The 27,909-nt window shown below is 39.1% G+C and overlaps 1 protein-coding gene across 2 annotated transcripts in view; it reads right to left on the reverse strand.

The window, feature by feature from the left end:
* Positions 1-27,909, reverse strand: part of GRIN3A (glutamate receptor, ionotropic, N-methyl-D-aspartate 3A) — a 233,333-nt gene that overhangs the window by 103,446 nt on the left and 101,978 nt on the right. For both annotated transcript variants that reach the window (XM_006886896.1, XM_006886895.1), the window contains exon 3: positions 26,772-27,819. In XM_006886896.1, the coding sequence (XP_006886958.1) occupies positions 26,772-27,819 (1,048 nt within the window). The remainder of the gene's footprint in view (positions 1-26,771; positions 27,820-27,909) is intronic.

Below are 27,909 nucleotides of genomic sequence, written 5' to 3' on the forward strand. Positions count from 1 at the left end.
CCAGGGTCACTCATGTTGTGCAATGTTTTATGAGTTCATTGTTTTTCAGTGCTGCATAGTATCCCACTGCCTGAAGATAACATAGTTTTTCTATCCATTCATTTGTTGATAGGTACTTGGTTTGCTTTCATCTCTTTGCTATTACGAATAATACAACAATAAATACAGGTGTGCGTACATCTGTTTGGGTGGTGACTCTACCTTTTTTTTAGTGTATATTCCCAGTAGTTGCCTTAATAGGTCAAATGGATTTTTATTTCCAACTTTTTGAGGAAGTGCCTGGGTGCCTTTCATTGTGGTTGCACCATTTTACACTCATACCAGCAGTGGATAAATGTTCCAATCTCTCCACAACCTTGCCAGCATTTATTGTTTGCTGCTGTGTTTAACTTTCCTATTGTTGCTGGGGTGAGATGTTATCTCATAGTTGTTTTGATCTGAATTGCTCTGATAGCTAGGGATTTTGGACATTTCATGTGTTTCTTTGCCATCTGAGTGTCTTCTTTTGTGAAGACATCATGTGTCCATTTTGTGATCAGATGTTTTCCTTTTTCTTGTCGAGGTGTTGGAGTATTCTATAAATTTAAGGTATGAGTTCCTTATCAGATCTGTCATTACCAAATATTATTTTCCCACTCTATGGCTTTCCTTTCTCCTTTTGGAGAAATGTTTTGATATGCATAAGTATTTGATTCTTAGACAGTCCCATTCATCTCTTTTGTTCTCTCCTGTTTGTAGGTTGTGTGTCTCTTTTAAATAATACATAATTAAAGATTTTTTCTAAAAGTGCTGCTTTCTTTGTGAAATCTACCTTTTTTGGGTACAAAATGACTGAAAATCATTATCATAAAAGAAAAAGCAATCTTTTCCATATTTGAGGATTTCTATACAGAATTTAAAGGCACTCTGGTGGCATAGTAGGTAAGGAGTTGCACTGCCAACCCTGTGGTTTGAATCCACAAACTGCTTCTTGAGAGGAATACAGGAAATCTCTTCCCATCCAATTCAGATCTTTTGTAAACCTGCTGTACAGTAAGCTGTGAGTTTCTTCTGACTCAAGGGTGATGAGTGAGTAAGTGATATGGAACTTGGGGCTTATATTCAATTGTCTTTTGTTACTGGTTTGTATTTTTAGTTTGTCTCCTCCTTCCACTCATTATTGATGTACTTTGCTATCTGTACTTTGCTTCTTCTATTTTTCACTTTATATGCAAAACTTTGTTGTTGTTATGTACTATAGAGTTGGGACAGACAGACCTAACTTGCTTATACATAAATACTTAACTATGTTATTAATGGAGGGGCTATTCCTTGGAAAGGGACACCATGCTTGGAAAGTTGGAGGGTCAGTGAAGGAGAGGAAGACCCTAAATGAGATGGATTGATGCAATATCTGTGGTGATTGACTCAAATGGATTGAGGAGGATAAGAATGGTGTAGGTTAGAGCGAAGTTAAGAGTTGCTATGAGTCATGCTCAACACTACAGTGTTTAACAATAGGCTAAGATTCTACAGTGTAGTTAGTGACCAGCCTGAGAAAAAGACATGTATGCTGTAAGTGTGATATGAATGTAAGCTGCTATCATCCCTGAAAAGAATGTCATTTAATTGTTTGAAATATTATTGCGAGATGGCTCGTATAGCTATCAATGCTGCACCCCCCTCCCTCCTCCTCATTTGGTGATGTTCTTTATATTTGCCTCCAGAATGAAGTGCATCTTCCCTAGGTAAATGTTTCACATTGAATAACCTCTTAATCTCTTTTAGAATCCTGAGCCTATTGTTCAATTCTATACAGTATTTTATTATTTGATCTGATCTTGTCATTCTAATTAGTTACCCTTTTACTGTTATCTTAGTGGTCTCTTAAATTATGCTTTCTTTGTGACTGGAGATGAGACATTTTAAAGGAGAATGACTTTTTAGCTTAGATCCGTTTTAAATGTGTCTCTTTTAAAATGGTACATTATTAAAATTTTTCTGGGAGTAAAATTACCGATAATTACTGTTATAAAATCAAAAGTATTTTTTTCTCACTAGAAAGTGCTTTGGTGTGCACACATAGGCATGAACACACACGTACACATATAACATGTATTACAAAACAGCAGTCTTTATGGACGCACACTGCCACATCTTTCTCTAGTGAAGCATCTAGCAGGTTCAAACTTTTAACCTTTGGGTTAGCAACCAAGTGCTCAACCACTGTGCCACTAGAACACTTTCCCTCTTTCACACTCTACTTATATATGTATATATGCATATAAATACATTTATAGGGGGATATATCTATATTTCTTATTAATGTCCAAATGACGTTATTCATTATTCTCTAGTTCTTTTCCATTTCTTCCTCTAGTTGTTCCTGTTATTTTGAACAAGGTTGATATCTGTGTTTTTGTCAAAGTTTGTATTTCTCACTCTCTTTAGTTGACTGCTAATTTGAGCCTCTCTCTCTGGTTCATCTTCATAATTCTGATGCTTCATTTCAAATTCAGCTCCATGATTACCTCTTCAAGAAGGCCTTTTCTGACAAAGCCGTCCAGGCACCTAACCAGATACACTCCATCTTGAAAATTGCAGGTTTGTGCCTCCGGGTTTGCACAATATGTCTTTTCCTAAGATACCACTGCCTTTACCTCCTGACAGTGCTAAATAAACATGAGTTTGTCTCAAAGACCTTAAGCTAACATATAAACCCCCGCCTCTGCCCCAAAAGCTCCCCTTCTTTGAGATGAGATGCTGTTTTTCAAGATGCTAGCTAGCCTCCTTCAAGAGATGTAGTCAATCTGATTCTTATATAGCCCATCAGGTGAGGTCCATGTGTAAAGTTGCCATTCATGTCTTTTAAAAAAAGGTATTTGCAAGGAATAAATCATTGAAGATACCAAATTTGATCCTTCTACTTCCATCTTCGTTTCTATCACCAAGCCCATATTTTTCAATTACTACTCCTTATTCACTGTTTCTAACCACCATTATCACTAAGGCATCTTGATGGCGTGTTTGGTCAATTTTGGACTGCAAAATTTGGCAAAAATTTTCAATTTCTTTTTTTTTTTTGCTATAGATGTAGAAACATATACTTGAATAATAGTTGTATTAATGGATTGTCCTTGTATGTGTATGGATAATATCCTATCACACACACCATTGTGCTTCAAGACAGAACTTGAAATTGAATTTTTGACTATGAATGCAACCCCATTCTTCTATTGGCAGTCAAAGCTAGGCTACGGGTGGACTGTGGATCAGACCATCAATTACTCATGTGTAAGTTCAAATTGAGGCTGAAGAAAATGGAAATAGGTCTACGAGAACCAAGATATGATCTTGAATCTACTCAATCTGAATTTCAAGATCATCTTAAAAATAGGTTTGAAGCATTGAATACCAATGATCAAAGACTAGATGAGTTACAAGATGATATCAAGTGTATATTGTCCAAGAAAAAGGATATCATCCATGAAGAAAGCAAGAGGTAATTACAAAGACAAAGGAGAAAGGGAAAAAAAAACACCCCTAATTAAATGTCAGAAGAGACTTCTGAAAATTGCACTAGATCATTAAGAAGCCAAAACACATCAACAAACGAATGGATAGAGAAGCTGTGGTATATCCACACAATGGAATACTATACAGCATTGAAAAACAAGGAACTCATGTAATATTATTCAAAGTGGGTGACCCTGGAGGACATTATGCTGAGTGAAATATCTCAGTCACAAAAGGACAAGTACTGCATGGTGCCACTGTTGTAGAATAGGTCTGTCATCAGGGTGGGGGTATGACAGAAAAAACTGGATAAATTATGTATATTGTATTGAAACAGATGAGGGAAAGAACAGATTAGAAGTGATATATGATTGAGTATTATGGTTAGCACAGGAATCCAGAATTAAGGTTGCATAGAGAAGTGTACTTGGGGTGGGGGGTGGGGGGAAGGGATGTGGGAATTGTATACTAATGAAGGATTTTTTTTGCCTCTCTTTGGAGGGGGAAGCGAGCTGGTGGGGAGGGGTGGGAAGGGAGAAAATTGCGGCAATGAATGAATGGAAATCCAAAACCTCTGTAAAAATAAAATAAAAAATTATAAAAAAAAGAAGCCAAAACAAAGGGAAAACATGCCAAAGAGCTGAACAGAAGATTTCAAAAAGCAGCTAAAAAAGACAAAGCAAAGTATTATAATGAAATGTGCAGAGACAGCTTGAATTAGCGAATAAAAAGGAAAGAACTTGCTCTGCATTTCTCAACCTGAGAGAACTGAAAAACTAGTTTTAAGCCTTGAGTTGCAATATTGAAAGATGTTATGGCAATGTATTAAATGACCCAGAAAGCATCAAAAGAAGAGGGAGGGGATATACAAGTTACTATACTAAAAAGAACTGACTGACACTGAAAAAATTCCAGAAAGTACCATATAAGCAGGAGTCAGGGCTAATGAAGGAAAAAATGGAGGATGCATTAAAGGCATTGGCAAAAAAAATCCCAGAAATCAATGGGATTCCAATTGACTTGTTTCAGCTAACAGATGCAGCCGTGGATGTGCTTACCAGTCTATGTCAGGAAATTTGGAAGACAACTATCTGGCCAATGGATTGGAAGAGGCCCATATTTGTTTCCCTTCTCAAGAAAGATGATCCAACAGTGTGAAAACTATAAAAAATATCATTAATATCACATGCAAGCAAAATACTGCTAAAGATCATGAAAAAATGGTAGCACAGTACATAGATAAGGAACTGCCAGAAGTTCAAGCAGGATTTAGAAGAGGCCATGGCACCAGGGATATCATTGCTGAAATCAGATGGATCCTGGCTGAAAATAAGAAATACCAGAAGAATGTCTATTTTTGCTTTATTGACTATGCAAAGGCATTTGACTGTATGGATCATACAAATTATGGTTAATGTTGAGAAGAATGGGAATCCCAGAGCTCTTAATTGTGCTCACACAAAACCTATACCTAGACTGGAGGCTGTTGTGTGAACAGAGCAAGAGAACACTATGTGGTTTACAATTAAGGAGGTAGTGAATAATGGTTGTCTTCTCTCTCCATACCTATTCAATCTGTATGCTGAGCAAATTATTTGAGAAGCTGGACTCTATGAAGAGAAATGTGGCATCAGGATCAGAGCGAGACTCATTAATAACCTGAATTATGCAGCTGACACAACTTTGCTTGCTGATAGTGAGGAGGACTTGAAGCACTTGTTGCATAAGATCAAAGAATACAGCCTTCAATATAGTTTGCATCTCAAGAAAATAAATATTCTTACCACTGGACTGATAGGCAGCAATGTGATGATAGAGAAAAGATTGAAACTGTCAACGACTTCATATTACTTCTATCTACAATTAACACCCTTAGTACCAATAGTCAGGAAATCAGGAGATCTATTGCACTAGGACAGTCTGCAGTTAGGGACTTCTCCAGATTATTGAAGAGTAATGATGTAACTTTGAGGAGTGAGGCACATCTGATTCAGGTCATGGTCTTTCTGTTCACTTGCTATGCATCTGAGAGCTGGACAGTGAAACGATGACAGCAGAATTTATCCCTTTGAACTGTGGTGTTGGAGAAGAGTGCTGAAGGTTTTATGGACTGCCAAAAGAATAAACACATATTCTTGGAAAGGGTGCAGCCAGGTGTTATATGGAGGCAAAGAAAGAGAAGCTTTGCCTCCCATACCTTGGGCATGTTGTTGCTAAGAAGGGGTATTCCCTGGAGTGAGACATGGTACTTGGAAAGGTAGAGGGTTGGCAAAGGAGAGGAATTCCCTCTACCAGATGCATTGACACAGTGACTGCAGTGATGGGCTCTAAGGTGTCAGGAAGTGCAAGGATGGCACAGGATAGGTCAGGATTCTGATCTGTTGTTCATGGGTCGGTATGGGTTGTACTTGACTGGACAGCACCTAACAACAACAAGCTAGCCTTCATTTCCTTTACATTGGCACAGAATTCCGCTCATATCACTTATCATTAGTGGGTTTAGGATTAGGCATTTCCATGTCATAAGGGTCTAACTCTCTTGCTACAGTGAAAGTTCATGAGTATAGACTCAGGGATCTGACTTGTCTTCTGTTGACTTTATCTTAACACCAGCCGTTTACTGATTTATCTCTATTTAGAGAATGAATGGATGGATGAATGAATCACTTGGCAGCCATTTTTATTTTAAAAAATATTTTCCATATTTAGAGTCATTAGTCAATGTGACTAGACATTTAATATAGTTTTCCCTCTAATTACTATAGAGGAAAAGCTAGTTATGGTATTCAATGGCTGAACGCATTCAACAACTTTTACCCCTGGGGAGCTATAATTTCACCTTATGATATCATAAACCACTCAAGGATTTCATGTAGTTACCAGAACCTTGGGATAGAATTATAACCCTGAAACCTCTTGCTGCACATTAGTCATTTGGTACATGACACCAAGCAAAATATATTCAGGATCCTTGGACTTCAGTTTGGATCCAAGAATATTGACTGTTTGATTTCCTATTTGACCTGAAAAATATCCAGCTCCTTCAAAGTTAATCAGGACCTATGGTAAACCATAAATACTAGTTGTGTTTTCAGCAGTAGTAAATATGCAATGATGACTGTTTTTCCTCAAACCACAACCCTAAAATGCCAAGAAAAGATTTGGAAATTAGAAGCATTCCTATCTTTGTGTGTTTATGTTTTTAAGTGTAATATGAGGCAGCTCATTGTAATCAAAGTTGTGATGGATCTGAAATGATGAAACTTCAGTCTAAATAGCAGCTTGCATTTTTGAGAAATTGCCTAGTCTATCCAAGTCTCAATCTCTCTTTCCATTAAATCTTCTTCCTTCCCCCCCCCCCCCCCGCCCACTTATCAAAGATGTGTGGAATAATTTGGTACACTGGGATGAAAGCACTCAGGAAAGAGCGAAGGGCTTTACAAATGGTGTGAATCATTAACTATTTGTCATATTAGTGAAGCAAAGTAGTCACTTTCTAAAAGCATGTAAAAGTGGAAAGAAAATCACTGGATCAGGGTAAAATCTTGTATTTCTTATCTGGACCACTTATTCCTCATTCAGTACGCCAGTGTAGATGAGGAGCCAGGGCAGAGAGGGTCCCTGGTAAAATAGTGTGAATAGAAGGGCAGCACCTTGCTTTTGTCTAGAGTTGCTGGAAACTGATTTGTCAACTGATTTACAAGAAGTGAAGGGCAGGGTGAGAAATGAGCTCAATAAAGAAGCTGATAAGCTCACTATTCTCTTCACAGGAAAGGGCAAGAATAAAAGGGCTTCCAGAGCAATACGGAAGAATATCAGTGCAGTGAGGGAGGCCGATGATAACGGCCTGTGAATCTTTATCTGAAACTTTTAGAGGGTCGATTGGTGTGTTTTCAGTCTGGCTAGAAGGAAGTCATATAGAGTGGTCTGGACAATGAACAGAATTGTATAGGTTCATTATCCAGAAGGTTTACCAGCTGGACTGAAATTATAGCTGGCAGGCTGGGCCTCTGAATCAAAGCATTTCCCAAATTCTGAGAGGAAGTTAAAACTAAGTAGGATTCTGGTCTAAAAGTCACCAGAATACTGAATTTGTCAATACAACATAAAGCCAGTTGTAAGATGTAAGATAAGATTTGAGATAAAGTTTATGGCATTAGGAATTTAGTAGTACTTTTCTCTTTCCACCTGGGACACCTGGATTTGACTGCCAGTCAGAGCATCCCTATGTATGAGCTGTCACTATTGCATGTTAATATGACAACAAACAGGTTTCAGCACAGCTTGCACTAAGAAAAAGGGACCTGGTACTCTGCTTCTGCAAAGAGTCAGTGAAAACCCTATGGACACAAGGATGCAATCCAAAATTGACCAAGGACATGGTGCAGGACTGTTCAGTGTGTTCTTCCATTGTGCAGGGGTCACCATGATTCAGGACTGACTTGACACAACAGCAACAAAAACAAAGATTAGTCCTCGAATGTGTCACTGATTCAAGAATAAATATAAGTGGAGCCGGCCGCAAGAATGATCTGATAATTGACCCACTGCCTTCAAGTTGAGTTTGACTCCTAGTGACTCCGCATTGGTTTTCCTAGGCTGGACAGCTTTATAGGAGGAGACTATATTTCTCCCCCTCCCCCAAGGATCAGCTGGGTTGGTGTATTCAAGCTGACCTTTGCATTAGCAGTCTGTCACATTAGCAGGACACCATCAAGACCAACTGTAGTGCTTCTCAAATTAGGCTTTGCAGATGAAACACTTGGGGATCTTATTACTATGCAAATTCTGGTTCAGTAGGTGTGAGATAGAACCTGAGTTCCTGCACTTCGAACAAGCTATTAGTCATGCTGAAGCTGCTGGTCCTAAGACTATACTTTTGAAGAAGATTTACTTAGACATGTTATTTCAGGTGTCATAAAGTCAACTGTTCCTCATTATGCCCTATCCTGTGCCATCTGCACTGTCTCTAATATACTTGAGTCCATTGTTACAGTCTCTGTGTCAGGGTTGTATCCTTTCTCAAGACCTATCCAGTGTATATGCTGAATAAATAATTTGGGAAGCTGCATTACATGATGAGGAATTCCTCTGGATTGGGAAGTCTCATAAAGAGCCTGCTTTATATAGGAGATCAAAGACGACTGCCTTCAGTATCAATTACATCTCAACATCAAGAAAACAAAAATCCTTATCACTGGACCAATAGACAAAATTATGATAGGGAGAAATGATTGAAGTTGTCAACGATTTCATTTTACTTGAGAAAGAGAGTAGATAGCTAGAAAAAGCTCTTCCAATTTTCCTTGAAAGAGAATAAGCTTTGTTCTTGAGACTTGTTGGGGAAAGGCAAATGGGAATGCTAAGTTTGAACGTGAGAGAGAAGTAGCTTTAGCCAAGAGGTAGACAGTGACGAGAGAAGAAGAGAGTGATGAGGAACTGGGTCTAGGCAGGGAGCTACGCTGGCTGCCTTCTTCTTTGGTCTCTTCCCCTATAATGTTAATATTTGATGTCTTCTTTCCTCACACTGTTCAGTGGGACTGTTCTCTAAGCTGACAGTTATAAAAAGCTAAGAAAAACCCCCTTGTTGTCTAGAACAACTATGAGATATCATCTTACTGCAGTAAGAATAGCAAAATTTAATGGAACAGCAAACATCAAATGCTGGCGAGGTTGTGGAGAAAATGGAACCCTTATTCACTGTTGGTGGGAGTGTAAAATGGTGCAATCACTATAGAAGGCTGTATGGCTCTTTCTCAAAAAGTTGCAAATAGAAATACCATTTGACCCAGCAATTCCACTGCTGGGAATTTACCCTAAAGAGCCCATAACCACCACCGAAGCAAATATATGCACACCCATGTTTATTGTAGCTTTGTTCACAATAGCAAAGAGCTAGAAACAACCCAAGTGCCCATCAACAAATGAATGGCTAGAGAAGCTCTGGTATATTCACAGAATGGAATACTATGCTGCATTGAAAAACAAGGAATTCATGAAATATTATACAAAATGAGTGATTCTCGAGGATATTATACTGAGTGAAATATCTCAGTCACAAAAGGACAAATATTGCATAGGGCCACTGTTATAAAACGGGACTGATATTGGGATTAAGGGATGACAGAGAAGGAGGGGAGGAATGATGTATACTGCATTGAAACAGATGAGGGAGAGAACTGTTTAAAAGGAATAAATGATTAGGTATTATTGTCATGACAGGAGTCCAGAATGAAGGCTGCATGGTGGAGAGGACTTGGGGGGAGGACTGTATAACAGTGAAAGAGTTATTCTTTTACTTTTTAAGGAGAAGAGTGAATTGGGGAGGAGGGGTGGACAGAGAGGAAAGTGCAACAGTGAATGAATGGAAACCCTAAGTCTCTGTAAACTTTCATTAAAATTAATTTAAAAAGGTTAAAAAAGATAAAAAAAAACCAAACAAGCAAAAACCAAACTTGTAGTCATCCAGTCAATGTCAGCTCATAATGATCCTTCATCATGTTTCGAAGGCTGAAAATCTTAACAGGAAGAAGAGGCCCAGCTTTCTCCAGCACAGTCTCTGGTTGATTCCATTTTTCAGGAGCTTTGTGATTAATAGCAAAACATGCTATGGACTATCTAGTTTAAATTAACAATCTGCATAGACAGTAGAAGAAGTCTCAGCCCTTTAAAAAACATTGATCTTCTTTTGAAAGACAGGAAGTGTCAATTGTGACTTTTTTTTCTTTTTTAAATTTTATTATTTTCTGTGCATGTACCATCAAATTGGATCTGGCTAGTACAGGGTGAGATTGCCCCTCCTTCTCCTGCAGAGCATCTGGTGGATTTGAACCACATACTTCTGGGATTGCAGTGCAGCTTCTTGCCACTAGGCCACCAGAACTCCAAATTGTGACTTTTTGGAAAAATATATATATATAAATAAATGGCTCTAAGGGAAATTATAGCACTTCTGATACAAGGATTGATGCTTCTGTTATACCACATCCCAACAGTGAATAGCCCTTTTACAGGAGATTTGATTCAATAAAAACAAAAATATTTAGAGAAAATGTCATTTTTAAAAATTAACAGATTTTTTACATACTCTCTTATTTTACATGCATAGTTTGCATAATCAAAATCTTTAGCTTGATAATATGTATCTGCCTCATTTTTTGAAAAGCAGCAACACCTTATTCCAGTGGGTGAATGTTTCAAACTTAATTCAACCAATCTGCTTTTCTAATGATTATACATTGTTCAGCCTTTAAATTCTATGAACACCACTGTGATGAACTGGGCCTGACTTAATGCTTTGAACAGAATTTATGCAAGTTGAACATACGTGGTGCTGCAGGTGGAGTAGAATAATGGTTTGAGCGATTTAATAGAGGGGATAGTAAGTGGCATCAGACCAGGTACAGTCACTACAGCTTCAGGTGAAGACGTCTAGTGGTAGAGAAAGGGAACTTGGGCAGCACAATTGAAGCCCATTCTCAGCAGCTACCTGTGACCTTATCCAGTGACTCCGGGGGAGAAGGAACTCCGTAGGTGAGGTGCGCATGGAAAGACTGCAGCTAGAAAAATCTGTGGGGCAGTCCTACTCCGTCACTTGGGTTCAGCATGGGTTAGACTTGCCTAAATGACACCCCGTGACAACATTGGGGCCAGGAGGAGAAAGATTGCTGCTATTTCACAAAAAATGGTGGTGGGGGAGCGGAACACCATTTGAAGTGTGGTGGATGAAGGATGCTATACCAACAGATAAGTCCCTCTTCTTGCTTATGAATTATCCAGAAAAGCATGTCCTTGCTGCAATACTTGCTAGGCTCTGTGTCTATCCTGTCCTTTCACCCCACACTCAGTCACGCTCGTACACTCATATAACATGTCACAGCCTCCGCCACAGTCTCTACCCTTGAGTCATCTTTTCCAGTTCTAGCCAAGGGTGGGGAGAGGGCTGGTTGGAATAAATCAGCCTGGGGAGGACTTGCTCATTGCAAGTGTAAATGAGATACGGAGTAGGAACTTTCCCTGGTGGTCAGAAATAGTTGGGTACAAATCGTGTGTCTCTGTCATTCATTAGCTGCATGACTGTAGACAGGTTACATCACTTCTGTTAGCCAATTGTCTTTTCTGTATTGGTACAATAAATTAGAAATAAGAAGGAACTAATCCATGCACAGTAATTAGCTTAGACTCTGGAACACAGCAGGTATTCGAGAAATATTTTTTTTGGTCATTATTTATTTATTGGCATTGATATTTTAGTTGATGTTTCTAAAATTATATCTATGGCTTATAATGAATCTAAATGGGTCTTGTATGATAGAGGCTGGTCATCATTTTAAATACCTCAAGAGATACACATATTTACATGCCTTTGTTTACTTGCACTCTTATATATCAATAGAATAATCTCTCTTAATTTTATGTCTCCAAATTATGTGTAGAAGAAACCCTAGTCCAAATGTAATTTAAAGAGACATTGATAGGTCCTGTTTTGGTTGACATTGCTAAAATTTCTTGGCATTTGGCATTTTTTAGGCAGTCGCTTCCTGATAAAATGTCATAGCATTTCTTTGAAAAATATTAATGGATTCTGACAAAATGTCTTTCTGAGCTTAAACTGTGAATAATATCACATATTTGATATACATGTGTGTGTAACTGGAAGCAGCAAACTTTGTATCCAATTACAATCAGGAAAATTACCCCTCATTGGTCCAAATTCCAGCTGAGTTCATAATAGAGCGATCTGAACTCAAGGCTGAGATTCCTGACTTGTCGGTTGCCTAGTGTTAAGGAGTTGAACTGAAAAACCAAAGGCACACAATTCAAATCCACCATCAACTCCACGGGAGTTAAAGCCTCTGAAAATCTGCTGGAGGATCAGCTATAAACTCAACAGCCCATAACCACCACAATGGTTGACTCACATTTACTCCTTGATCTGGTAAAGGACTAAATGCCAAATTGAAGCTGAATCCTAAAATTTCAACATTTTGCTTGATTGCCATTGTGTTTGCTGAGCCAAAATAATAATTTAGGCATGGAAGGAGATCCTTGAGAGATTGCCTGCAACTTTTATCTCTTGCGCGCGCGCACGCACACACAGACACACACACACACACACACACACACACACAGAGTAACAAGAAAGAGAGAGAGAAAGAGAGAGGGCGAGAGAGAATGATTGGATATGAAAATAAGATTTCTCCCCTGGAATCAGTAATCAGTAATTCAGGTCTTCCTAATTTCAAATGTGTACATTAATTTAGTCTGCATTAATTTGTTAAAATAATGTAAATATGTGTGTGAGATCAAATAGTCAATCCTGACATTGCTGTCAGTTCCTGCTGAGTTGATTTCTGATTCACGGTGACCCCGTGTGTGCACAGTGGAACTGCTCGGTAGGTTTTCAAGGCCTTGACCTTGCACAAGCAGATCAGGAGGTCTGCTTTGGAGACCACTGGGGGTGGGCTGGAATTGTCAACCTCTGTTAGCAGTGAGCGCTTAGCCCTTTGCTCCGCTGAGGGACTTCTATCTTCTGACAATTGTTCATAATTACATAATGTACACATACATTTTTCATACATATTGTATTTTGGTGGCTTATATAGTATCTATTCCATATGTGAAGAGATATTGCTTCCTAAACATATTAATAATTCAAACAAGTTAAAAACTGATCTCTCATTAATTTAAGAGAAAAAAGTACAAAACTCTGGCACATTCTTTGTTTGTATTCAAATAAAGGAAGTGATCTTAGACATTCATTAAAGCAAACCCAGCATGATGTCTAATTGAAGACACTTTGCTGCAGTTAGTATGAATTACTGTATCTATTTGAAAGTGATAAAATGGCAGTTATTTAAAAAATTCTATAAAGGCACCATCTCAAAATGATTTTGGAAGTAGGTAAGAAAGGAAACAAATCATAAGCTCATTTGCTGTTTTTTCCATTAATCAATCTGAATTAGCAAACTCTAAAGTTCTTTGAATTGGAAAACATTCAGGAACAGAAGGGAATATCCGAAGTTTTCAACTCCTACTAATTAGTTCGTACTATGAGCCTGATCTTGGCGAACTCTGGTGTCCTAATGGGTAAGGAATTACACTGGCAAATCAAAGGAATGTAGTTGAATCCACCAGCTGGTCCAAAGAAGAAAGACAAGCAATCTTCTTCCTTGTAATTCTCAGCCTCTGAAAACCTCCGGTGGCCTAGTGGTAAGGAGTTGCTCTGCCAATTTAAAGAGAGGCAGTTCAAATCCACCACCTGTTTCATAGGAGATAGATGGACATTCTCCTCCCATGCTATTAATAACTCTGAAAACCCACTAGTGTATCAGCTATGGGTTGGTTCTGACTTGATAGAAATGAGTTGAGTTTATGATGATTCTGATCCACACTTGGCTTGATCTAATGGATTTGATCTAATCCCACAATCTACTGCTGAGGACCCAGAAAAATCCAGGCTAAGATTAGTATTATCTCCCATTTTCCCAGAGTTCCTTCTACTCAAACCCCCATGCCGAGGACTATTGGCTTCACTACAGGTCCTGTGGTCTTCCAGTTGCTTTGCCTTGAAGATCTTATTACATATACTTCATGATTCAAACACTTTGAGTCACTTAGATATAATTTGGAATTTAGATGGCTCAATTATGTAGCTATAGGTAGCATCATGAAAGACAGAGAAAAGATTGAAGTTTTCAATGATTTCATCTTCCTTGATTCCACAATCAACACCCTTGGCACCAGCAGCCAGGAAATCAAAAGAGTTGCATTGGGAAAATCTGCTCTCAAGGACCTCTCTGGAGTGCTAATGAGCAATGATCTCATTCTAGACACTAAGGTGCATCTAATCCAGGCCATGGTCCTTTTAATTGCTTGCTATGCATCTGTGAGCTAGACAATGACTAAGGATGACAGGAGAAGAATCAATGCCTTTGAGTTGTTGTGCTAGAGAAGAGTACTGAACATACCACGGTTCTGGAGATGGTGAAATTAGGTTGCCTCTTGGAGGCAAGAATTTTGAAGCTTTGTCTCACATACTTTGCACATGTTGTCAGGAAGGGCCAGTCTTTGGAGAAAGACATCATACTTGGAAGGCTAAAGAGCCAGCACAGGAGAGGAGAAGCCTGGATGAGATTGATACAGTGACATGGCAATGAAGTCAGTTGTATCAGAGGTAGTGAGGTTGGCTTAAAACAGGGTAAACAGAGGTCTTGTTCTTTGGGTCACTCTGAGTAATAATTGACTTGATGGCACATAACAGTAACAATTATGTAGCTGCAAATGGGTAGTGTGTCCACCCATTGTCTCTGGTCTCATATTGGCCACCTCTTCTTACTCTAACAGCCAGGCCTATTCATTTATCTAATGCCTAATTGAAATGTTGCCATGCACTTAGGCCCTGGAGTACATAATAGAGATCTAATCTCTATTCTTGTGGAATTTGTAATCTAGAGTTAAACAGAATCAGAATTTCAGCTAGGTATTCTTGTGCAATCCTCTCAAAAGAAGGCATAGAGGCTAATTTGCAATGTCACACAACTAGCATGTGATTTGAGTCAAACTTACACACGTCCAATATACTACGATGCTGGCCTTTGCACCATACTACAATGTCTCTTAGAACTTTCCTTCTACTCATTCCATAGCTCATAGTATGAAAATAGTTTTGAACCGTCAGAACAGAAAATTATTGTTATTGTTGTATGCCATCAAGGCAGAACTGATTCATAGCTTACCATCCTCCAGTGGATTTCCAGAGGAGGAAACACTGCCTATCTTTCTCCCTCAGAGTAGCTAGTAGATTCATCCTGTCTGCTTTTGGCTTGGCAGAACAACTCCTTACTGCTAAACTACCAGATCTCAGAAAGCTATCCTCTTATTCCAGGGATACTTCCATTTTTCATTCACTTATCAACTGAACAACATTTTCTGAATAACACTTATTGTTCACCCAATGTTGTGTTAGGCTCAGGGGATGCACTAGTGAGCAAGACAGATAAACTGAGAGAGATAACGAGTAAACACATAGATTAAGATGACAAGTATAGATTGCATTGAGCCCAACAAAAAGAATAAACAGGGTAGGAATGAAAATTTGATTCTTAAAGTCTCTGCAAACAATATTTTTAAGCTGTAACTGTCTTGCCTTGGGAGCGCTCCCCGCTGAGGACCTGAAAGGCTACAGAAAGCAAAAACATGTGTGGATCTGACACTGCTGTGTTGTCTCCTATCTGAATTCCTCTAATTCTTACTTGGCTTATTATGCACTCCTTCATATCGAAAGTAATGCATGAACCTTGTGTAAAATACTGAGTTAACATAATGAAATAGCTATTTCCTGTCCAGCTCTCAGGGCTGTTACCAGTACAAACTTCTTCCAGTCAATTCTTTTTATAACATGTACATATGCAGTTAAAAAAATTGGAAATATAGTATTTGGCTTTTTATGACTGTATACTTAGCATTATATTTTTATTTTTTGACATCTTAAAAGCTTTTCAAAATCATCTCTCTTGGCTGTGTTTTTATAGCACACAGGAATGTAATGATTTATCTATTGGCTATTGTTGGACAATGGCAAGGTTTCCAAGTTTTTGTAATTTTGAGTAAGGCTGAAGTGAATCCTTGCAATTGATTGTTGTCCACATATTAAGCTATTTCATTTGGACAGATTCCTAGAAGTGGAAGTCAAGGGTGAAAGGGCATGAACCCTTTTAAGGCTTCTGATACTAATAGCCATATTGATTTATGAACATACTGACTTAACACTTCTAATAACAGTGGTGTGCTGGTGCCAATCTTGATGTCTTCCACCAAGAATGAGAACTATTAATTAAAGAGAACTTACATGATGGGTAAGGAGCACTCGTGGTTTAGTGCATAATGTATTGGGCTACTAACCAAAAGGATGGCAGTTTGAATCCACCCTGGGTTAAAGATAGCTCATCTCCTCCCACAAAGATTTCCAGCTCTAGAAACCCAAATAGAAGATAAGTCAGCAATGAATTTGGGTTAAATATTGATAAGTAAAAAAAGAATACAATCTCATTACTGTTCTATTAGCATTTCTTTGTTTACATGTAAGATTTAATTAAAAACATAATTACAGGTCCACTGTATTTCTTTTCCAAGTTGTTGTTGTTGTTATTGTGTGCCATTGAGTCAGAACCAACCTATAGCTGACCCTCCAGTGGGTTTTCAGAGGCTATTAATTGCATGGGATGAGACTACCCATCCTCCTGCAGTGCAGCTGGTGGATTCAAACCATGTGCTTTTGGGATTGGAGGACAGCTTCTTGTTGCTAATATTCTTTATTTACTATTTGACTTTATTATTAATCAAAGTATACTTTGCTTTCTTGTAGAAAAGATTCAAGGAAGTTTACATTGTTGTGCCCAGTCAAGATGATTCCAACTCATAGACTAACCTTACTTATCAAAATAGAACTGCTTCAGAGTTCCCTATAGTTTTGTTATGAGTTCTAATCTACTTGATGGCAAAATATTTGATTCCTAAAAAAAATCTTTTGGGAGTAGATACCCAGATTTTTTTTTTTTCCTCCCTTAGAACTACTGGCGAGTTCTAACCACTGATCTTTCAATCAATTGGCCAAGTTCTTAGACACTGTGCTGCAGTATAAATTCTATGTGCCCCGTAACACACAAGATAGCATACATTAAAAACAGTGAACTAAGAAGAGGAAGCAAAACAAAGCCAGAATAATGCTTGAAATGCATCACACAACCATTATTTACTTAACTCTGCTATTGGTGAATGAGAAATTGCTACTCAACTTTCTAGAAGATCAAAAGGGAATCTTTAACAGGTTCATGTTAACAAGGAGAAATAGAGGGAGAGACTGCGAAAGGAGGAATAGAAGGAGACAACATAGGAAAAACCAGCAAGAAATTAATTTAATATAAATATTATTAACACTGATATTAAGACAATTTTCATCATTTCTATTATTATTATGTCCTGGTATTCCTTGTTCTTCTTTTGCTTTTTTTTCAGATGATCTCTACTTCTTTATTTTCAAAATTTAATAGTAAACAAGAAAGAACTTTGGAATTTCAATTGAAATTGTGTTACTAACCAGGAACATTTTGATTTCTTTAAACAGTCTTTTCATTTGGTAATATAGTAATATATTTTTTTTAAATAAAAATTTTTTAGTTTAATTTTGATTTTAATGAAATTTTACAGAAAAGTTAGATTTTCATTCACTCATTACTGCACATTATTACCCCCTCTCTCTTTCTTCCCCCTTCCCATTCTATTTTATACACAAAAATTTTATGTCTTATTAATGAACTCATGGTGTCAAGTTGTGACTGATTCACAACTGATCTTTTTTAGTGACAGCTGGTGGATTTCAACTGTCTGCTTTGGGGTTCATAGGGACCTTATAAACAAATTGGTCTGAACATTGTCCTACCCCCCTACCATCCTCACAATCTCTAACACACTCTAGCCTATTGCTGCAGTCACCATATCAACCCATGTGGTCGAGGGGCTTCCTCTCTTTTGCAATCACTCCACCTTCCCAATATTATGTCACTATCTTGGCAATATGCCCAAAGTATGTGAGACAAAGCTGCATCATCCTTATCTCCAAGGAGCACTCTGGCTGCACTTTCTCTAAGACATATCTGTTTGTTCTCTGGGCAATCCTTGCAATCTTCAGCACTCTTCTCCAGTGCCAGAGTTCAAAGGCATCAATTCTTCTTCTGTCATTTTGAGTCATTGTCCAGTTCTCAGATGCATAGCAAGTGACTGAAAATGAAAAATGAAAGTGAATGATGGCAGGTGGGCACCATCTAATTCTTCTGATCTCAGAGTAGAGGCTGTGGTTCACATGGTTTGTTAGTTCTTTGGACTGTTTCCTTAGGTCTTTGATTTTCACCATGTTCCACCCCCCAACTCCCCAAACAGGAAAATATCAACCGTTGTTACACAGATGTCTGCTCTGCTCATAAGCCTTTCTGACCGCAGTTGCTATTCAACAAAGTAAGATGTAGAAAATTGTCTTTATGAACTATGTTATGGCAGATGACCTAGATTTCCCCTGAGACTGTGGCTCTGAGTTTTCAAGCCCAGTATCTCAGACCTGTGAGGTGTTTGGTTATGGCTAGGAGGTTATGTTGGTGTCTCTATTATACATATGAGTATATTTATAACAAATAGGTATAAATATATAAGAATATCTGACCTCACCTCTACGTATGCATGTTAGTATTCTTTTATTTCCCTTCTTGCCCCCTGTACAGCTTACATAAAGACCTATGTATCTACTTATACATTATTGCTTGTTATTACTGTTGTTGCAGGATAGTAGATGTTACAGCATTTATTGTTGTTGTCTTTGACTCTTTTGTACCTTTCTCGGTGTCCTCCTTTGCCTTGGATATGATGTGCTGCCTTCTCTCGTGTATTCTCTCACTTCACCTGAGTTAGCTCGTTTAGTTATTGACTGTTTAGTTACTGACTGTCATCTTTACAGAAGCAGCTCACCAGGCCTCTCCTCCATAGCACTCTTTGGTTAACCGTAGGTTAGTTGTTATTAAATGCTATCAAGTCAGTTCTCATTCATGGAGACCTCATGCACAACAGAACAAAACACTGCCCAATCCTGTGCTAAGCTCCCAGCAATTGCTGTGTGTGAGCTCATTGCTGGAATCACTGTGTCACTCCACTTCATTCAAGGTCTTCTTCTTCTTTGCTGGTCCTTTATTTTTCCATGAACGATATATATATATTTATTATTATTAGCCCTCCTGACAACATTCCCAAGTATGTGAAAGAGAATCCTGACATCTTCACCTCCAAGGAGCACCTTGTTTGAACCTTCCCAAGACAAATTTGTTTGTTCTTTTGACAGTCTATGGTATATTAAGTATTCTTAGCCAACACACAATTCTTGAAAGTATTTGCATACCTTAGTCTTTAAACTGGTATCCTTGCTCTGGGGCACTTTAGAGGGGTCCTTGGCAGATTTAGGTTAGTAGTCAATTTTCAATCATTTGCACCACCTATTAACGAGTTCTGTAACTCATCGTAGTGTAAAAGACTAGCTTATGTATGTGCTCACTTGATAAATGCCTTCCTTTCATATTAAAAGCCTGTTGCAAGGACAGTATCTGTTTCACTCACCGCTAAAGTCTCAGCTGTCTTACATGGTGAGTGGAACAGAAGTTGTAAGTATTGTATTAACCAAGAATAAGTAACTGACTGGTTTGATATGTTTCAGTTTTCTTTTCCCTCACCTCAAGCCCCATTTTCAGTGTCTTGTTTATCTCGGAGTTCTGGCGCTCTTCCATTCTTTGCGGTCATCTTTTATGACATGAATTCATAGGTTTTATTGGGCAGCCACATGCTGTTATATGAAGATCAATAAAGGTAGTTTTTATTATTTTGGGAAATGCTTTTCATTTCCTACTGGGGTCATGCCAGTGTCCTCTGCCTCAAGATTTCTGGTTAAAGTTTGCTCTTGCCTTCACAGCAGGTCTATTTAATTTTTAATATTTACTTGAATGTTCACCAGGACTGTTTCTCCAAAGACTTCACTGTAATTTACCTGAACAAAAATGAGACAGTAGCATCGTATCCCCTCTAAGGAGCTGGCTTTTTTTTTTTATCAGAGACATAGAAGCTGGAAAGGAATAAAATAACATTTTAATATCAGCAAACAGCTTGCTTTGAGTGTTCTTGTTGCCTTTCAAATGGGTCAATTCAACTCTGGGGGACTCAGGGGTGGGTAGGGATGCTTTATTTTTCAGCGTACTCTATAATTTGCAAAGTGATTTTTCTCATCTTGTTTTGTTGCATCCCAGCAGAGTTAATGTCAATGACTGGAAGGTTCCCTGAATGCTCAGCTCTACTCCTTAGACCGTAGATACCAGATGGAGACTTGGTTGAATAAAATAATAGAGCAGTTTGCATCCACTTGCCAATCATCAAAATGCTAAGAGGAAATGACTTTGGATGATCAGGCGATGGGTGCTTGTTTCCATCTGTCTGCTTTTCTCTAGTTTCTGCATCGCCTACAATGAGTGATGCTAGTTTGATGTTAGGGGAAATAGTCAAATAAGCTTGATTAAATATATCACTTGTAAATCCCTGCTTTCATGGCCTCATGCTTCAAGAGCCCACCCGCTTTGAAGCATGGCACTTAGTTCCCAGAAGGGTCAGTGGGAGGCTGTGAGAAGCTACATATATTACTTTTAGTGTAAAATAAATTATTCTGGCAAAACCAGTTTAGCTGAGTGAGGAGAGAACCATCCTCTTGCATTCCATTTGCGCAGCAGGCCAGTCCCTCTCCCTTGAGGTTATCTGCAGGAGCCACCATTGACAAGATTATTCCTTCCCTCCGACCCCCTATCAGAAAAGAAAAAAGAAAAAAAAAATTCCAATTTCCCTTGGCTGCTGCAACATGTAGTGAATCATAAATTGGTCTGTCCTGCACAGCTTTTTGCTTTTAATTTTATTTCTTTCTCAAAGTAGTTGATTGGAGCCAATGAATCTCAACCCGGAAATGGTGATAAAATGCTCACCCTCATAACTCTTCACAATTTTATTAATTGTGCTAAAGTTTAGCCAGCATACTAAACAATTATGATTAAGAAGAAAAATGGACCAATTATATCCACTGAAAGTCATCTGATCTCATAGTTACACTTGGCAGTCAGGATTCACTTTACAGAGAGACATATAAATACACACCACGAATCTCACTTCGTAAACCAATAGGCTTCTATCCAAACACATATTTCCATAAACATATTTTTGTGAGTGGTGTTTAGCTTCCTAGACTGATAATAATGAAAGAACGAAAAAGAAGGAACTACTATTATGTTTCTTTTAAAGATTACAGGCATCAGAAAGGGACATTTATGGAACTGGTGAGTTCTTTTTCAGATTTGGAGTGTCAAAGTGGCCGTTAAGTGCTGAAGTTCCCTGAACTCAACTCAAGTTCAAATGAACTCTTTACAGTTCATCTTTTAAGAAAATCATCCTCGGGAAGTAGGGAGTTGCTAAGTTTCAGGACATGCAATTATAACGACTTGGTGAGATTCTTCTGAATAATTAGAGATGAGCTAGAGGAGAAGAGAAGGAGGCAGTCCATTCAAAAGCATCGCAGGAAAATTTTGCCTGAGGCAAATTAGTTGAGAGCTGTGAGTCATGAAAAGGGCATGAAAATGGTAGCCTGGCTTAAGGGGGAACCATCCTGATAGCTGGGAGATGAGAGGAAGGGAAGAATATGAAGAAAAATGAGACAGACACGCTAGCAATACTCCACATGACTCATCACCTGTCATGCAGATTTTGGGACCTACATCCCTAAGGAACCATGGACCTGCGATGTCTGTGTGAATGATAGGTTTCGACTCATTAGAACTGAAATGATATCAAATGGGTGCAAAAAAGGAAAGTTTAAAAATATGAGGAAAAAAGTGAAGTATATAAGCACAGTCTTAACACACACACACACACACACACAATTTTCCTGGTTGGGCCAGTGTCTGCTTTACTGACAACTATCAACAAGCAGCTCTGCTGCTGAAATCATATCAATCTTCATCTCATAAAGATAAAAGCAATCTGTACCATACATTCCAGGACCTGCATGACTTTGCTACAGGGCACGTTTGTCTCTTTATTGTCTCCCTCATCTTTCCACAGATTCCCCATTCCAACTCCTTGGGACTGAGCCAGGAGCTTCTCACTGAACAGCACTTTGTCCTGACCACCTTCAGTACACAGTACTGCCTCTCTGTCCAGGATTCCTGCTGGCTTCAATCTCATTCCTGCACTCTCGCTCCACTTTTCCTAATGCTTATTTGATGGCACCAGGATTTTCAAAACACTGGTATGACTGACGATCCTATTTTCTAGCCCATAAACAGACCCTTCTGCTTCCTTGAATGGCCTGTGACCTTCACAAACATTCAGAACTGCAATGTTGGGAGTCAGACTTCTTGTTGCTGCTCACAAACAGTTAATTGTCAAGTCTACTGCTTTGATGACTACCATATTTCTTGCAGGATTTCTTCCTTCCCTTGGTGACCAAGACAAATCTTCAGCTCTGTTCATTTTCTTTATTTTTTAATCAAAATGGACTGGAAAGCCATCCGCTCCGACTCCTGGTGACCTTATTTCTGTCAGACCAGAACTGTGTTGCTAATGGCTTTTAATGGCTGGTTTTTTGGAAGTTGATTGCCAGGCTATTGTTTTAAGGAGTTTCAGAGTGACAGACACCTGGCCAATCACAGTAATCATTTGTATCATCCAAGACTGGCTATTGTTTTAAGGAGTTTCAGAGTGACAGACACCTGGCCAATCACAGTAATCATTTGTATCATCCAAGACTCCAACTAAATGGAACTGTTCATGATATCCTGATGATGTTGTATACTTTCACTTCTGAAGAGTCCATTCTGGTCTTTGGCTCGGAATGGCCCATCCTCGTCCCTCTACCTAGGTATCCAGGATCTAAGAATTTGTCCAGAACAAGGAAGCACAGATTTTCTTAATGAAATTCCTTGATGTACCAGGTTAAAGAAAATTGCCCCTTTCTAGAGTTTCCACACTACTTCATAAGGAGCTAAATAATGGTATGTTTAGTTGTTTCTCTTTGTGTTGTGTCCTTCTGTCTGATTGAGCTTTCATATGGACTGATGCTGTATATTGTTTGACATATTTATCTCTGAATTTTGCCATAATAACCTAGTGTACACAAAGGATATAGTCCTTAAAGAATTCAGCATTGGTAGAAGAGAAAAGGTTTTCTATGAGTAACTGTAATGCATTAGGAATAAATACTAGGTGGCAGGAGGGCCTAAGTACCTGAAGGGGTATGGACATCATTTGTATCACATCTGTGTGAGGGAATATGGGGGCATTATAGAGTTTGCACAACACTGCACATCTGGGTGGAAATGGAAAAATGTGTTCATCATCATTACTCCCCAAAATTATAGATGTCAAGTAGTATGTTGTCATTGTTATGTACCGTTGAGTTGCTTGTGACTTGTAGAGACCCGAGTCCTAAATTGTACTCTGTCCTGTGCCAACCTTACTGTCTCTGAGACACCTTCTCTCATTACCCCAATAACTGAATCGATCCATCTCATCGAGAGTCTTCCTTTCTTGTGCTGTCCCTCCACCCTCCCAAACATGACACCCCTCTCCAAGGACTGTTCCCTCCTTGCAACATGCCCAAAGTATGTCAGATGAAGCTTCAGAATCCCTGCCTCCAAGGAACAGCCCAGTTTTATCCTTTCCAGAACGAACATGTTCATTCTCCTAGCAGTCCATGGTATATTCAACACTCTTCTCCAGCACCACAGCTCAAAGGCACCAATTCTCTATCATCCTTAGTCATTGTCTAGCTCTCTGATGCATAGCACACAATTGCGAAGACTATTGCCTGGATCAGGCACACCTTAGTCTCCAACCTGACGTTGTTGCTCTTCAGTCCTCTGGAGCTGACTTTCCTAATGCAGTTCTTCTCTCTCTCTTTTTTTTAAATTTTATTATTTTGTGTGTGTCTGTACTGTCAAATCAGATCTGACAGGTACAGGAGGAGATTGCCCCTCCTTTTCTGGCAGAGCATCTGGTGGATTTGAACCACATATCTCTAGGATTGCAGTGCAGCTTCTTGCCACTAGGCCACCAGAGCTCCCCTGCAGTTCTTCTCTTGATTTCCTGGTACCAAGAGTGTTGATTGTGGAGCCCAGCAAAGGAAAACTCTTAACAATCTCAATCTCTTCACCATCCATAATGATGCTGCCAATTGGCTCAGGGGTGAGAATCTTTGTTTTCTTGATGTTAAGCTTCAATCCATATTGAAGGCTGTAGTCCTTGACCTTCTGCAGCAAGCGCTTCAGGTCAAGTAGTATAGTTAACTAAGTAATCTGAGTACTTTTAGATGGAAAAGAAAGAAACCCAACCTATAAATGAGCAACTGTTAACAGAAAAATAATATTTGTACATATTTTAGATTTATATCCTTAGAACTTTGGTACAAATTCAATTTTATTTAACATGAAACATGATATCACTTTAGGCTTTGTTCTACGTTATTAATCAAGTTGCTTGACCCTTTCCAGTGCAGCTGACTTCATTTGAGGGTGGGGTTGGGTTTGTAAGCATTTCATCTCTTTATTTTGGTAGATGTGGGGATGGACCATTAGACCATTTTTTTAAAACTTAAAAAATGTTTTATCACTACTTATGTTTTAACATTATAATTTTCTTTTTAATCTCCTAAAAAATTGTTGGATTAGAGTTCTGATGTTTAGCACCTGCAATTTAATAATGGAAAACCTTGTTTCTGAGTAATGACTCACTAATCAGGATTGTGTTAGGTTTTAGGTAAGCTAATGGTCTGTGACTTCTACTATAAAATGAAATGTATCAGATTTCTTTTCTTCCTGCTAGTATGAATTGTTTAGACTTAAATTCATAATTTAAGAGTCACCTTGGTAATACTTTTGCAAAAAAACAGCTAAATAAACATCTGCGGGGACTGATCTTTAGGGGGAGGGAACAACAGGCTTACTGAGACAGAGAATTAAGAGAGATTGCCAAGGGTAGTACAGAATATAGACCCTGAGACATCACTAAAAATCCTTCTCAAAGGTGACATATTTATTTATGCTGCAGACCTTATTTGTGTTCACTGAATGCCAGGTCATAGCATAAAGCCTTGAGTGTTTATTAAGAAGTAACACAAATCCTTAGGCAGTAAGTAAGCCATTGTTAGCTGAATCCTTTCAGGAGGTTAATGTCACTTGCTAGGAAGTTTGCACAATATGAATGAAATTTCTTATGCTCCTTGGTTGCAAAACAGACTTTCTCGCCTAATCCAGACCATCTAAGAGAATTACCCTGAATCATTTCATTATTTGCAAAGATTGTTGCAAATGTCCTAGATATTGATGGTTAATAGAACTAATTTTTCAATGCTTAACATAAACTTCTAACAAATGGGTCCACATTTTGAGACCTGCTGTGATTGTTGTTGTTGCTGTGTGCCATAGAGTCAGAACCGACCCGTAGCTGATCCTCCAGAGGGTTTTCAGAGGCTGTAAACGGCACGGAGGACTTTGCCCATCCTTTTCCCATGGAGCAGCTGGCAGATTCGAACCACATGCGTTTGGGATTACCGGGCAGCTTCTTACCATTAGGTCACCAGAGCTCCCTTGATGGAGGTGGATTTGGATATTGGTTTTTGTAGCTGGTGAGATTAGGGCATTTGAAAAAGCATGATAGATATTTTACTATTTGAAATGTGCAATTTAGCTCAAATTATTAATTTAAACACATTGTGTCCTGGGTATGACCCTCTAATAGCAGCTTTCTCTAATTTCTCTCTTACATACATCTACACTTTTGCTCTGAATTTGCAGCTCCCTTCCATGACTAGAGTATAAATCCTATTCCATTTGCCTTCTTCCCATCAGTTCCACTGGGCTGGACTATGTTTTCTATCTCCCGACCACTCAAAGGGTCTCTTTTCAATGTAGAGAGAGCATAGATGGGTCTGTACTCACTTGAGAATATCCACCTTCCAACTCCCTTCTAAACCTGAAGATAAATGTCTAGCTATCTAAGCTTTTTAGGCATTGCAGTGTCACTGCTAGTATTTCCTCCCAACTCAAGATGGCCAGCAGTACATCTTGTTTCACTTTATAAGGACACCTCTAAGGGCAAAACCAGACTCGTAGCTAACCAATCACACCTCCTCAGTACTCTTTGTTCTATACCCATGGAGTTCCCTAGCCACTTGGAGTGCTTAAGAGAAAATGGGACTCCTTTCTGCATCACCAGTTTTTAATGGCATAAAGGATTCTTAGCTCTTTAAAATGTGGAGTCAACTACTAATTTCCATTAATTCCCAAGAGAAGCCCTTAGTTGTCCTAAGAATTTTGCTTTGGATGACAATGTGTTATATTAGAGAGATTAAAAGTGACTTTTCTGGCTATTCTTTCTGAGGGTAAAAAAAAAACCCCAAACAACTACACTAATCAATGTTTCTACCCAAAAAGACTTTCTTTAGAACAAACACCTAACAACTTCTCACTTTGTTTGGTTTCACTTAATAAAACAAACATCTAATTCCCCCAGACTTTGTGGCTAGTACCTATGTTTGGCTGGCTGACAGAATCTTCCTGTGCTATGTAGAAGAACAAAGGCATACTCTAGAATAAGGCGCACATTTAGAGTTTTTATGGACAATAGAAAAAGCTAGAGTAAAGTGATGTTATTACCTTAGGGTCATGTATTCCAGAAAGCTCTTCGTAGATCTTCTCACCTACCATGACAGCCGCCAAGTTTGCAGTGTATGTAGAAAGGCAAAACATACAGAAAATGGCCCAGAGGTTCATTAGAAACCTTCCAGTCCAGCATTTTGGGGGTTTGATGGCTGCTGTTCTACCAAATAAGAGAGCATAGCAGACATTCAGGGCTGAAGAGAAGGAGAAGACTTTACTTCTGTTCCGTCCCTTGGGGGTCATACCGAAAGGGCTCTTCCACTCATACAGAGTGAGGAAGATGGCAGTGATGTGCAGAGCCACGAAAATCCCCAGCCACATCGTCCAGTGGAGTGGCCACATGAAGGCTCCAATGGGAGCTGCTGTGTCTCGGGTCCTGACTAAGATGCCCAAGCTGGTGGAGAAGAACGGGCTGGTGAAATCTATCACCTGGCTGCGTGCAGTATTGATGCTAAAGGACGTGACAGCCATGTGGGCTGTTCCATTCAGGAGGTCACCCACCAGCCCGGTCCAGTGCCCATTTTTCCAGGCTCCATACTTTCCATCGCCAACTATATAGAGGTCAAAGTCAAAGTTCATGTCTTCTGCTAGCTGTTCCAGCAGATCAATGCAATATCCATAGCAGCACTTCTTGAACTTGAGGGGCACTGTATCATTGTTGCTATGGAGACTGCTGAAAAGGCTGTCCAATATGGAGGAGTCATTAGTCATAGGGTCTAGACAGAGCTGGCCAGCAGGGCACAAGCCTTCATCATCCACCTCCCGTGTGAAGACAAATGGGTGCTCAATCAAGGTAACCACTCTCAGGTGTAGCTTGCTTGGGTGTTGGAAGTGGGTTTTGTGTCTCTGGGCCTGTTCTGGCCATATTCCGTAGTCCATGACGATCTTTCCTCCTTGCCAGCTGCCCAAGCGAGTCCACATTGGCTTCCCCATCGGGTCATGTTGCAGATTCCAGATGAAGAAGTTGTTTTCTGAGCTGATGATAGTGGAGCCTTTTACTTTGATAGAACCGCTGAGGCCTCTGAAAGTGGTGTTGGCTAGAAACCTGGCAAAGAGAAGTGAAGCAAGAAGTCAGCGTGAGAAGCGAGGCAAGGAACAAGAAGCAGTGCTCCTCATTGATTCTCCACAGAATTTT

The sequence above is a fragment of the Elephantulus edwardii genome, unplaced genomic scaffold, assembly GCF_000299155.1.
Source record: "Elephantulus edwardii isolate Elephantulus edwardi_28Jun2011 unplaced genomic scaffold, EleEdw1.0 scaffold00052, whole genome shotgun sequence".
Lineage (NCBI taxonomy): Eukaryota > Metazoa > Chordata > Mammalia > Macroscelidea > Macroscelididae > Elephantulus > Elephantulus edwardii.